The following is a 13,858-nucleotide window of genomic DNA, read 5'->3' on the forward strand; positions in this document are numbered from 1 at the left end:
CATCTGATGTACTTATTACAATCAAGTCTGATGGACATCCCCCAAATACACAAGTAAGACTTCTAGCGATACCTCCAACAAAGAGATTTTAACAAAGGACCGAGCAGGGTAGAGATACCTAATGACAATCTGATCAGTTCAATGCTTACAAAATGAGGGACAATAAGAAGTTGATCTTGAGGATATACAGGAGTATACAAATAAGTAAAAGATGCTCATCAACCTATAATGGATATAAATTTAAAAATAGGAGAAAGAATGTAATACATCAATTTCAGAGGAAGATTGGGATCATTGTTGTGGTTGGTTGTTTACAACGTCACACGCAAGATGTGGAAATGGAAACTGTAAATGTCTGCTCAGGTTTTTCTACACCACTAAAAGAACAGCATTACTTGATAAAAGATTAGATCAGGGCCTATGCTGGTGATAGTATGGAGCTCAGATGGTTGACCGCTTCCATATTTTTTGTGGAGGCCCATTAATTGAATTGTACTGGAGGGAGATTAGAAAAGTTATAGAGGACACATTTGGAATGAGATTTTTGGTTTTCATGGTTGTACCTTTTCCTTGGTAAAGTGCTTCAACTAGGGGGGAGAAATAATAAATACTACTTCAAATACTATTGGTATCTAGTAAAAAGGCCATAAAGAGAAGGTGAGTGCAAAAAAATTGCAATGGATTGAAATTGTAAATGAAATTATCTCAATGAAAAGACTATTTGAGAATGGATCTTTTTAGAAAATATTGGGATATATTAGGGAGAGTGCTATGTAGCCAATTGTGATTATGTACGTAAAAAAAAATAAATTAAAAATCCTTTTTTCTATTTTATACCTTACATACGTTTCTCTTGAAATGCTTAAAAATTAATTTATGAATTAATGAATAAAAATAAAGTTTAAAAAAGGAGAATATAGAGGAATTATTATTGCTGAATCTATGTTAGAATTCATAATGAAAAAATGGCAATAAATATTTATTTTATGGTATTTTATATTAAACAATAAAGAAATAATTTTCCAATAAACCTGTGTGTAAAAGTTTTCCTCTTAAAGCATTTTCACAGTGAGCTACATATTTGGCTTCAAAACAGCATAAGACGAGATTTTGGGGTTTCTTTAAAAAAAAAAAAAAGTATGCTAATTTACAGTATAAAGCATATTTGATTTGAATACATTTGCATAATTAATTTATGCTACATTTGCATAAATAGATGTAGATTTTTGAAAAACGGGCGATGTAAAAAAAAACAACACACACATAAGAATATCTGCAATCAACTGGTAAAGACTGATTGTGATACCGCATGTATTGTTTTAAAAAGAAAAATTACCCGTATAATCTGAAAGCATCTAAAAATAGTTCTTGTTGTTTTGGACCCGACTGATGAAATAGTGGAGAAAGCCTTGAGCCTTGAGTGTGTGTGTGTGTGTGTGTGTGTGTGTGTGTGTGTGTGTGTGAGAGAGAGAGAGAGAGAGAGAGAGAGAGAGAGAGAGTGAGTGTGTGTGTGTGCGTGTGTGTGTGTGTGTGTGTGTGTGTATGTGAGAGAGAGAGAGAGAGAGAGAGTGTGTGTGTTCACCTGCACAGATCCAGGTCCCACTCCATAGTGTGTATGTTGAACAGCATTGTGCGGCTGGCGTTGGTGACATCTGTGCAGTGAACGCCACCATTTTTCCCTCCAGTTAAACTCTGAAACAAGAAATAAGTAAACAAATGGATCAAGAATTGGAAAATTATGAGCGAGTATATCTGCTAATTGTGTAGAGGTGACAAGTTAAAGGAAAAATGGATGGCTTCGTTATGCTGTCAGAGGCATTTTGCTGGTATGGTTTGGGTCTGCTTAGTGTGAAATGTCACCACAAGTTGGGAGTTTGGAGGAAACCAGAGATACAGGAGGAAACCCACACAGAGACAGGAGGAACATGAAAACCTCCACACAGACTGTAACCCGAGCTCAGGATAAATGCTTGCTACTGTTTATCTGTATGTCTGTTTGTGTCTCTGTGTGTGTGTGTGTGTGTGTGTGTGTGTGTGTGTGGTCACTCACCCATATAAGCCAGGAGTCGACAGTTCCGAACATGGCGCGGTGAGAGCGCACAGCCTCGTCCACCTCCACCACATTGTCCATCAACCAGCGCAACTTCACCGCACTGAAGTACGTACTGATGGGCAGACCTGTCTTATGCTGCACACCAAAGCCAAAAAAAAGTGTCAAACAAATCAAATTAAATCAATTAAACTATTTGGATAAATTATGATTAAAAATTAAATACATGCAATGAAATAAGTCAAAATAAAATGTAAATAAAACATCGAGCTTCCTGGACATTATTATAGCAGTTATTTTCCAGGCTGAGGAAGAATTATAAACTATCCTCAGCTTCTATAATGATATTTTTGAGGAGTCTGTGCATACGTGTGTGTGCGTGTGTGTGTGTGTGTGTGTTCGTGTGTGTGTGTGTGTGTGTGTGTGTGTGTGTGTGTGTGTGTGTGAGAAACACCTCATCATAACATTTAAGTGGTTTTTGTTTTTTCCAGGCGTTTTCTCGTGTGCGTGCGTGCATGTGTGAGTGTGTGTATGTGTGTGTATGTGTGTGTGCGTGTGTGTGCATGTGTGTGCATGTGTATGCTTGTGAGTGTGTGTATGTGCGAGACACCTCATCATCACCTTTAAGTGGTTTTTGTTCTTTCCAGGCGTTTTCTCAACGAGATGCTCAACAGTAGACTGAGCCCTCACGTCCAGCCACACTAAAGATAAATGACGAATAAAATCAAAAACATTTCCCATGGGGTTTTTAGTCATTTTAAACACACATACAGTATGTCATCTAATCAAGCAAAACTTGTCAAACAAGACGTTCAAATCTGAACAATTTTTATTATAAAATAATATTGATATGTAGGTTATTTTTTAATCTGATTGAGCTGAGGCTGAAATAAACAAAATGTTTTAGCTCCTGTTCATTTCACACACGCACACAAATCTAATCCTGACCTTAACTTCAGTAACCAAAAGGAATAACTTAGTTTTTCTAATAAAAGGTGCAGTTTTTGTCAACAGAAAATAAATAATAATAAAAAGCAGTTTTCCTTGTGGGGATCAGCCAAATATCTTCACATGTGCTACTAATATTCAACTATGTGTGCAACTGAGATGAAGCTAAATATGTTAGGAATTAAAAACCACGGTGCATCTCTATTGCTATAAAGTCAGTAGAAATGGAATAGGACAGTGGACATTATTTGCAGTAGGTGAACAATACAATACACATTGTTCAGTAAACAGAAGCACTGTTTTAAAACCCACTTGGTTAAATGGTGATATTCTGCCCTCTGCTGTCTTCACTGAATGACACTACTTTTAAGTACATTTAAATTTTTGGTGTTAAATGTCATTGACTCTTCATAACGAACACCTGATGACTAACAAAACTAACGCAGGGCCTCTATGTCTTATGTGTTATTGTCTACTGCTTTCAGTCAATATGAACACGTGTGTATTATGCGAATTACCAATAGACAAAGGTCGGCAATGCCTTGGTCCCCGAGCTACCGAAGTCCCACAAAATGCTGCATAAACTCAAGGTTAATTAATTATGTTTTTCTAAAAATCCATACACTAAATTTCCATCAGAATGCCTAATTCATTCTAATGCCTAATTCTTCACCCCCCACATTGGACAATTTTATTGCACATCTGAAATAATTCAGCAAGGCTGAGACAGGCAGCAGGGTTCATTCTCATTTTCTTTCTCTCTCTCTCTCTCTCTCTCTCTCACACACACACACACTTCTCCTCATTCCCTCCTAAAGCTCTGCTGACCTGCTCCCAAATGAAGCAGTAGGTGAATTTAATGTCACATGATGATAGTGTGCCATTCAGATGTGGATTCCTGTTCAGTGATACTTCAAATAAATGTTTAAATATTACCACAATTTAGACAAAAAGAAGACTATTTTAATAAGTTGCTGTCCTACAGTACTATACAGCGACTTATTGTTTGCTCTTGGTTAGTGGTCGTAGTGAAATAGACATATTTATTAATATAGGCCTAACATCGAGATTAATTTGATAATATTAATATTAGAAAATGAAATTTATTATTGTTATATTATATTATTATATTATCATTATTGTCATATCAAAGCAAACCAGCGACTCCATTTCCCAGAATGCATGACCAACTACAAACATGGCCGGAGAGGACTACACTTCCCACACACACGTTCACCTTCTCCAGAGTTCTAATCAGAGACACCTGTTCCCATTTACACTCACAATCACACCACACATAAACGAGACTGTTCAAACATTAAGTCTTTGCGAAGTATACGCTCAGTTGCCTTGTCTCTGTCGTTAACCAAGCCTTATATCGTGTCTGTTTATTCTGGGTTTTTTGGTTGTTTTTTAAATAATTTGCTTACGTTTACGATTTCGTCCCTTTGCTCTGCCCTATTTGTGCTGTTTGCCTGATCACCTGATCTCTGCCTGTTCATGATTATTGTCTTCTGCCTTATGCTTTGGACTTGTTGTTGTTGTATTAAACTGCCATACCAGCATTTGCTTCTGTCTATGCCTCCATTACGTGACAATTACAGTAGTAGTAGTAGTAGTGGTGGTGGTGGTGGTCTTTTTTTTTTTTTGGGGGGGGGGAGTAAAATTATTAGATGTGGATTGATGTTAGTGCTAAAATATAAAGTTTCAGGAGTTGTACAGCTGAGTGGTGCAGCTCTCCTACACTGCACCCAGATGATGCCCCCTGACTAGCTAACATGCTTGATTGTTTAATATTCTTTGTCACACTGTTCTTCTGTTTGCCTGTTTTACAAATATGACTTAATATCTGTTCAGTGCTACTTTTATGTTTTCATTTATGTAAGTGGTGTTAAAAATTGGTATAACCATCAATGAGCCAGTGTGTTATAATGTGTCGTGTTGTGGGTCAGAAAGTCGAGGGCCACTTTTTTGTCCCAGGCCACCCCTGATTATTGCTATTAATGCTAAATAACATATGCTGAAAATTTAAATATCGATGTTAAAACACTGAAATGAGGGCCTCATTCCTACATTTTTGCCTAGGGCCCCCAAATCACTAAATCCACCCCTGTGTATTAGTGAATAATAATGGTATATAATTAGAATTAAATTAGTATTTGGACTTTAGACTGTAAGGCTTTTATGTCTTCTATATAATTAAGTAATAATCGTACTTGTATAAAATATACATTATGATGGGAATCAGAATAGGATTTTATACTAACACTCATTTAAAATATTATCACAAATCAGGCTTGAAGACAGTGACAGATGAGATATACACATTAAATATTATCATTTCATCCGTGTACTCAGTGTTGGAGAATCCTTAACTTATCATCTGGCTTTTAAAAGATGACACACAAAAACCCACAGAAGCTCAAAAAGATGATGTGACTTTCTCAAATTATATGTTATCTGTCTACAGTTATAGGATATGAGAAATAATAATGATGTATTTGCTTTGCCACTATTCATTAAATTACATTTCAGTGTAAAAGTATGCATGATCTTAATATGAAATTATGAAAACAATGGTTAATGAGGGCTATGTTTCACAAATGTTCTTGAATTTAAACAAATATATTTTTGTCTGCTTCTGCTAATGGTGCTCATAAAACCTGATATCTTCTTGCCCTGTGAATGTATCACACTATAGTGGTAAGTGTGCAGGTATTATTCTTATTAGTGGCCTGTTAAGACGGTCCACATTTAATGTTGATCTCACTACTATTGCCTTGTGGGTAGGCTGACTCACCAATGGCATTGTAGAGAGGTTCTCCAGTCTCTTTGTCCCACACCAACGTCGTCTCTCTCTGATTGGTCACTCCAATGGCTGTGTAAAACAGAGAAACTTCCATTTCACTTTTATACAATGAGGCCCTCGTGGAGGAGCATAGATGAAAATGAAGCCAAACATAAAAACATTCAAACACACACACGCATGCATGCACCTTTAATATTGGTGATGTCAATCTTGAGCTGAGTGAGTTTCTCACTGGTCCTCTCCATGCACTCGTACACAGACTGCAGTATCTCCTTGGGGTCTTCTTCCACCCATCTCACAGCAAAAAAACAACAGATGATACAGGAAGTAAATTAGAGCAAGGAAAAGCTTCGAACCAGAACTGAAATACAAATTATAACATTAAATATTTCATTATTCATTACACATTTTTTTTATATATGGTATACATGTGCAATATATACAGTATATATAAATATACATAAACTGTGGGACACAAAAATGCATCATTCTTACTCATCCCTTCATTTCCAGTTAAGTTATGCAATAATGCACTGTCAGGAAATTCTGTCAGAAAATATAAACCTTTGTACTGCTTATTGTGGACTTTTGTTAAAAAGTTAAAAAGTCCAAAAAGAAAATAATGATGCAACTTCTTGTAAATGTTTAATGGGAATTTCTAAGGAAAGACTGTCATGTGTGCATGTGTTGCTAAGCATAAATGCGTTCTAAGCTTGATCCAGTATTGTCCTGATAAGGTCCATTTTATGTTTGTGTGATTATATTATCTTAAGTAGAAAATCTGAAATAGTTGTGTTAACCGACTGAAATAATGGCATCACAAACATATTTTAGATTCAGCAGGGTTGCCAAGTGAAAATCAGAAAAAAACATCTTATTCTATATATAAACATCCTATATTGCAATAATGGACTAATACTGCTTAAGTCTGCTTTAACTAATTTAAACCTGTAAAACATTTAAACCTGTAAATTATCATTATTTAATATTTTCCTTTGTTTTTTTAAAGTGAAGTTGTCATGATCATTAAACTGTAATACTTAGATTTTGATAGTAATCAACATGCCCAGTTTTATTATCTATTGAATGCACATGCCCTATTGGAACTTTTATTCTAGATTATTATCCTTCCACTAATGGCAGTCACGCACAGGGATTAAGTAGGGTCAAATTGTGTTTTAAAATGTTTCAAACTAGATTCCATCATTGTGTCTTAATAAATATCAAAAGGTGTATCCTTATTGACTAAAACAACAGCATGACTAATAACAAAGAGGAATTAAGAACTTAGGGACCCATGGGCTGATACAACATGAAGGCCCCCTTTCCATGCCAAAGGTTCTTATGGTTATAAGTTAGCAAATTATTGTCATAGTAAGGTTATCCTCAGCACTCAGTTCTCCACTAACATCTATTGGTTTAAAATAAGTGGATCTTGCTGGTGCACCAGGCAATGCTTCTATCTCTCTTGTTTCTTGCTCTTTTGGGGTTTTCTCTTTTGGTTCCACTTTTGCTCCATTTGCAAATTTGCCAGACATTACACACATACTGTATATATCCTTAGCTAATGAACAGATGCCAAGATACATGTCTGTGTTGCCTGACTGGTCTCTGTGTCATCACCAGAAAAATAAAGACCAATTATTGACAAGGTTTTTTAGTAAAGTGCACACAAGTTATGCTCATTGGTTTGACTGTCAAAACTATCAATCTTTCACAATTTTTTTTTTTAAAAATAAAACAGTCTATAGTTTGAGACCACTTGGACCAATTAGCCCTGTGACTAATATGTCCATGACTAATAGTCACATTTAGTGGACCTAATCTTATCAATATGATCGGCACATTGTCCAGGGTGTACCCCGCTTTGTGCCCCATGCTCCCTGGGATAGGCTCCAGGTTCCCCCACGACCCTGAAAAGGATAAGCAGTATAGAAGATGGATGGATGGATCTTATCAATATGATGTTTTTTGACACTGATGTTAGACAGAGACTTTACTAAAAGCTAAAAAATTTTAAATAATTAAAATAATTTTAAAATGATTCTACTCCTAATAAGTGATCAAATAAAAACCCAACAGGGGTATCAGTCGCTAACTATGAAGACCTGTTAAATGTTGCTGAACTGTTAAAAGTGTTGAAAGGTTATTGTAACTTACCCTTCTCTGGGGAAACTCTGTGTAATTTCCACCTGATGCTGACTGACAAGCTCAGCTGTTTTAGCATTGAACACCTGTGGAGAAAAAATAAAAACGTACCACGTTGAATAACAACATGTCTGGACCATCTACTAAAGTTGTGGACTACAACTATCATGGTCCTTAGCCCATAACCTCATCACATGGCCTCCAATCCTATCCCTGCTCAAAGTTACCTGGTTACTAATGAAACTTATTTGCAGTCGCTCTTCTCACTTTAAATGAGCTCAGCAACTACAAGGTCCTGTAGGTTCATCCTTTACAACATCAAGAAAATCAGACCCTACATCACCAAACAGGCTACACAGATTCTAGTCCAGGCTCTTGTTATCTCTAAACTGGACTACTGCAACTCACTGCTTTCAGGCCTCCCAGCCAGCTCCATCAAACCCCTTGAGATGATTCAGAATGCTGCAGCGCGCCTCGTCTTCAACCAGTCCAAGAGAACCCATGTCACACCCCTCTTCATCTCCCTCCACTGGCTTCCTGTAGCTGCCCGCATCAAGTTCAAGGCCTTGATGCTCACCTACAAGACCTTGTCAGGAACAGCACCTCCGACCTCAACTCTCTCCTGAAGGCCTACGTTCCCTCTCGCAATCTGCGATCGATTAGCGACCGATGTTTAGCAGTTCCAACTCAGCGTGGCGCAAGGTCCCTTTCCAGAACCTTCACACTAACTGTTCCTCAGTGGTGGAATGCACTTCCAATCTCAATCCGGACCACAGAATCTCTCACCATCTTCAAAAAACAGCTAAAGACCCACCTCTTCTATGAACACCTAACCAACTCATAATAAAAAAAATAATAATAAAAAAAAAAAAAAAAAAAAAAAAATGCACTTACACCTCTACTCTGCACTTTGCTTCTTCTGGAATTCAATTAATAGATCTTGTATGGTAGCACTTCTTGTATTGTTCTCTGCTTGATAACGCTTTGCGTGTATCTTTCTCATTTGTAAGTCGCTTTGGATAAAAGCGTCTGCTAAGTGAATAAATGTAATGTAATGTAATGTAAATAACCTGAACTGTGGATGATAACTGGAAGCAAGATTGATATTGACTCCTGGTTTCTTCCAAACTTTGGAGATGAATTGGAGACTGCTGTCAAATGACCTCATGCAAAAGCAGGAAGGCATGTTGTTCAAGTGGTCAGTATGCATCAAAATCAGAAGGCAGAGAGGTATGAGTGATGAAACTAACTGCCTTGAAATATCTACTCAAGGTCTACACTAGGTATGGTAGTGTTGGGGCAGCTGTGGGTCAGGTAGTAGAGCATGTTGTCCACTAATCACGTGCCTCCACATGCCGAAATTTCCTTGGGCAAGACACTGAACCCCAAGTTGCTCCTGATGGCAGGCTAGCGCCCAGCAGCTTGGTGTGTGAGTGTGTGTGTGTGTGTGTGTGTGTGTGTGTGTGTGTGTGTATGTATGTGAATGGGTGAATGAGAAACTTTGTTGAACCGCTAAGGTTAAAAGGCGCTATATACAGTAAGTGCAGACCATTTATCATAGGAGGGGGCAAGGTAGTAACAGAATCCACACCAAGGTCAGAACAAAGATGTAATCATGGACCATACTGTCCTGCAAATATTCGGTGAGCCAAGAGTGGGTTGGTATTGGTGGAAAGCCAGAGGAGTGAGACCAAGATATGAGTTGACGCAGAGGCACATAGGTTTTGTTGGCATGACAGTTCTCAGGACAGGGAAGCTCTGAGATCTGACTGATATCTTCATCAATGTCCAAATGAGTGTCATTCACAATTTAGGATAGATTCCAGTTATGATGAGATCTTAATGCACTTACTGGAATAAAAGCAGGAAGGCTATCTACCTTAGTGTTCTTACTTATAGGCCTATACATATTGTTAAAAATGAAAGGAAAAAAATAGGGACCCACAGGATTTATGAGGGTTCTGTCATTAAGTGTTCTTTCCAAAAAAAGAAAAAGTGCTAATAAAGTCAGATGAGCTAGAACTACAAAAATGGGCCAATCCTTCAGAACTACAAAAATGTGCAAACCCTTTTGGGGTTTAACCCCTGTGGGATAATAAACCACCTACCCCTACTTTAATTCAATTGAGTTAAATAAACTTTTATTTGTATAGTGATTTTAACAATGGACATTGTCATAAAGCAGCTTTGCAGAAGCACTTTAGATGCATCCATCTCTATAATAAAGGGAAATTTGGATCTGGCTGCAAAAGGCTAGTTCAGCTCATTCATTTCACCTGATGGTGTGAACACCTTCAGTATGGAAGTTAACGTAGTGACATTATTGTACACTATATGGCCAAAAGTTTGTGGACACCAAAACTGCCACCTCAAAGTTTGAAGCACACATTTGTATAGGATGTATTTGTATGCTATAGCATTATAATTTCCCTTCACCTGAACTAAGAGGCCCAAACATGTTCGAGCACCATGAAGACATGGTGTGTTAAGGTTGGAGTGGAAGCACTTGAGTGTCCTGCACAGAGCCCTGACCTCAACCCCACTAAACACCTGTGAGATGAACTGGAACATGGACTGCACTCCAGACCACCTCACCCAACCTGACCTTACTAATGCTTTTGTAGCTGAATGAACACACATCACCACAGTCACACTCCAAAATCTAGTGGAAAGTCTTCCCAGAAGAGTGGAGGATATTATGATACTGGTGCTTGAAGGTTTGTGAGAATTTTCTATATATCTGCATAAATATGAATTAAACCTAATCAGTCCTAAAAGTGGATAAAGAGAACTCAATTAAGCAACTGAGATAACATATATACATTATATATATATATATATATATATATATATATATATATATATATATATATAATACTTGGTCATTTATTTATTACGGAAAATTATCCCATATTACATATCTGTGAGTGGCAGAAGTTTGTGAACCTTTGCTTTCAGGATCTGGTGTGACCCCTGCAAATAAACGTTTCCGGTAACTGTTGATCAGTCCTGCACATCAGTTGGAGGAATTTTAGCCTGTTCCTCTGTACAGAATATCTTCAACTCTGGGATGTTGGTGTGTTTCCTCACACGAACTGCTTGCTTCAGGTCTTTCCTCAACATTTCTATTGGATTAAGGTCAGGACTTTGACTTGGCCATTCCAAAACTTTAACTTTATTCTTCTTTAACCATTCTTTGGTAGAACAACTTATGTATGCTTAGGATCGTTGTCTTGCTGCATGACCCACTTACTCTTGATATTCAGTTCATGGACAGATGTCCTGACATTTTCCCTTAGAATTGGCTGATATTATTCAGAAGTCATTGTTCCATCAATGATGGCAAGTCGTCCAGGCCCAGCTACAGCAAAACAGGCCCAAACCATGATACTACCACCACCATGTTTCAAAGATGGGATAAGGATCTTAGACTGGAATGCAGTGTTTTCCTTTATCCAAACATAACTCTTCTCATTTAAAACAAAAATTTTATTTTGGTCTCATGTGTACACAAAACATTTTTCCAATAGCCGTCTGGCTTGTCCATGTGATCTTTGAGATCAGTGACTTTCTCCTTGCAACTCTGCCATGCACACCATTGTTCAGTTTTCTCCTGATGGTGGACTCAAACATTAACATCAGCCAATGTGAGAGCAGACTTTGGTTGCTTAGAAGTTACCCTGGGTTCCTTTGTGATCTCGCGGACTATTAGGGTAACAATGGTCTTACATTTCCCCCACTTGTACACAGTCTGTCTGAATGTGGACTGGTGGAGTCCAGAAATCGTCTTTGTTCGTGCCATGATACACTTCCACAAACATGTGTTGTGAAGATCAGACTTTGATAGATCCCTGATCTTTAAATAAAACAGGCCGCTCACTCATACCTGATTGTCCTCCCATTGATTGAAATCACCTGACTCTAATTTCAGCTTCAAATTAACTGCTAATCCTAGATGTTCACATACTTTTGCCTCTCACAGATATGTAATATTGCATGATTTTCATCAATAAATAAATGACCAAGCATAACATTTTTGTCTCATTTGTTTAATTGGGTTCTCTTTGTCTACTTGAGGTGTAGTCACTGAAGAAAGGTTAGTGGGTCAACTTGACATCCACTTTTACTAAATAGTCAAATCAAACGTTGCACTATTTTATTGGAAACTTACATTCATGATTGTGAAAAATGCTTTACACTAGGTATCAGCACAGTATATTCAAGAAATGCACATCTACCACAAAGTAAATAGGAAGTGTTGAGGTGATTTATTATCATTATTCTATTAAAAATGGTGTGTGGAGCTCACAGTGAGGAAAGAGAGAATAAATAAGTTTAAAGAATACTTTTCTTATTAGGTATTGTCACTTAAAGAACACAAAGAAAAAAAACCATAAGATATACTGTACATCCTAAAACATTATTAGTAGCAGGGGAAATAAAGGATTCATCCACATTAGGACATCAGAAAAAAACCTGTATTACTACACAGCACTATGATGAAACTTCTGTAACACTCATTCACCTCATTTGTTAAGAGGTCAAAGGCTAAACTGATGAACCTGTACTTTGACCTGTCTGCTGTGTTTACTTAGTTGCAGAAATCCAAGGTAGGTAAAAGTTCTACAGCAGTCTCAGTGAACTACACTGACCAAACAACCGATAAAGCAGTTACATGATATTATTGAAGTCATGATGTCACACGCAGGAAGTAAAAACAACTACTGCACTACTGCAAGTCACCTATTTCTAATAATGTCACCAATTTTAGTTAGTTTTGTTAGTACCAGTACCAGCAACTCATTTAGAAAAGAAGCATAACCTCACTCATTCAAATCTATTTCCACACACATAGTTAATTTTTAACACTTCTTCATTGTTCATAGTAAATTCCAGAAAATTTTATTCACTCATTTATTGCATAAAATCAATGTAACAGCTATCTCCTCAAGAATATTATGTTGTTGTTATTGATTATGATGATGAGGAGGAGGAGGAGGATTAGTACTATTATTATTATAATTAGTAGTAGTAGTAGTAGTAGTAGTATTAAAGTTTTTTTTAAATAAATATTATTTCTGTGCTACTTAGTACTTTTCCAGATTAGGACAAAGCACACTATGTAGTGCAGTAGTATGCAACCTCTAATATTGTTGAATGGAAACATTTCAGTCTATAACACACGCACACACACACACACACACACACACACATTCACTAACTCACCAGAAACCTTGTGGAGCTGGTCCCCTGGTCCACTGCCCCAACCAGCGGATCATCCGCCATGCTATCACCCGAAACACTGTGTGTGTGTGTGTGTGTGTGTGTGTGTGTGTGTGTGTGTGAAGTGTGAAGTTACTGTCTCGCATTTATATATCCGCGCGTTTGTGTGTGTGTGTGAGAGAGAGAGAGAGAGACTAAAGGACATGATCACAGACATAGTCACTACGTTTCCTGGCTGAGAGCTTACAGACGAAGTCTGTTAATGGTGTTGTTGTTGTTGTTTATTTCACAGATTAAATCCGATTTGTGATGTAAAATACAAAAAAGAATCAGTATTCACGTACCGATGTGTCATTCACAAACGAGCCAACTCTTTGAACCGACTCTTCCAGATGAGTTTAAACAAATGATCTGATTCACTGTAAAGAGCCGAACTTCCCGTCACTGGTGTGTTCTCTGTGTAACTGACACATCATGAGGGTTCAACTCATAATGTGTTATCACGTCTTATAATGTGTCTGTACTGTGGAGGGAAATATTATTATGAATGAACAGGAATCTTTCAACTTCAGTGGAAGTTAAGTCAAACACAGCAGCACAATAAGCAGGAATTTAAATGCTAGCAGTGACTCATCCCATTATAGAGCCAAAATGGGAAGAGTTATGGGTTGGATTTGATG

The 13,858-nt window shown here is 37.4% G+C and overlaps 1 protein-coding gene across 3 annotated transcripts in view; it reads right to left on the reverse strand.

Annotated features, from left to right (window-relative positions):
• The window catches only part of LOC108266598 (glycerol kinase), a 61,423-nt gene extending 47,930 nt beyond the window's left edge, over positions 1-13,493 (reverse strand). Inside the window, exons 1-8 of one of the 3 annotated variants that reach the window (XM_053680858.1) lie at positions 13,182-13,249; positions 7,968-8,041; positions 7,669-7,720; positions 5,995-6,101; positions 5,799-5,876; positions 2,672-2,751; positions 2,051-2,188; positions 1,583-1,692 (exon numbers count right to left, since the gene is read on the reverse strand). In XM_053680858.1, the coding sequence (XP_053536833.1) occupies positions 1,583-1,692; positions 2,051-2,188; positions 2,672-2,751; positions 5,799-5,876; positions 5,995-6,101; positions 7,669-7,720; positions 7,968-8,041; positions 13,182-13,234 (692 nt within the window). In that variant the 5' untranslated portion in view covers positions 13,235-13,249. Of the gene's footprint in view, positions 1-1,582; positions 1,693-2,050; positions 2,189-2,671; positions 2,752-5,798; positions 5,877-5,994; positions 6,169-7,668; positions 7,721-7,967; positions 8,042-13,181 lie in introns of all 3 variants that reach the window. The other 2 variants (XM_017470130.3, XM_047156195.2) reach the window with 2 other exon arrangements.
• Between the last annotated feature and the right edge of the window lie 365 nt (positions 13,494-13,858).

The sequence above is a fragment of the Ictalurus punctatus genome, chromosome 6, assembly GCF_001660625.3.
Source record: "Ictalurus punctatus breed USDA103 chromosome 6, Coco_2.0, whole genome shotgun sequence".
NCBI lineage: Eukaryota > Metazoa > Chordata > Actinopteri > Siluriformes > Ictaluridae > Ictalurus > Ictalurus punctatus.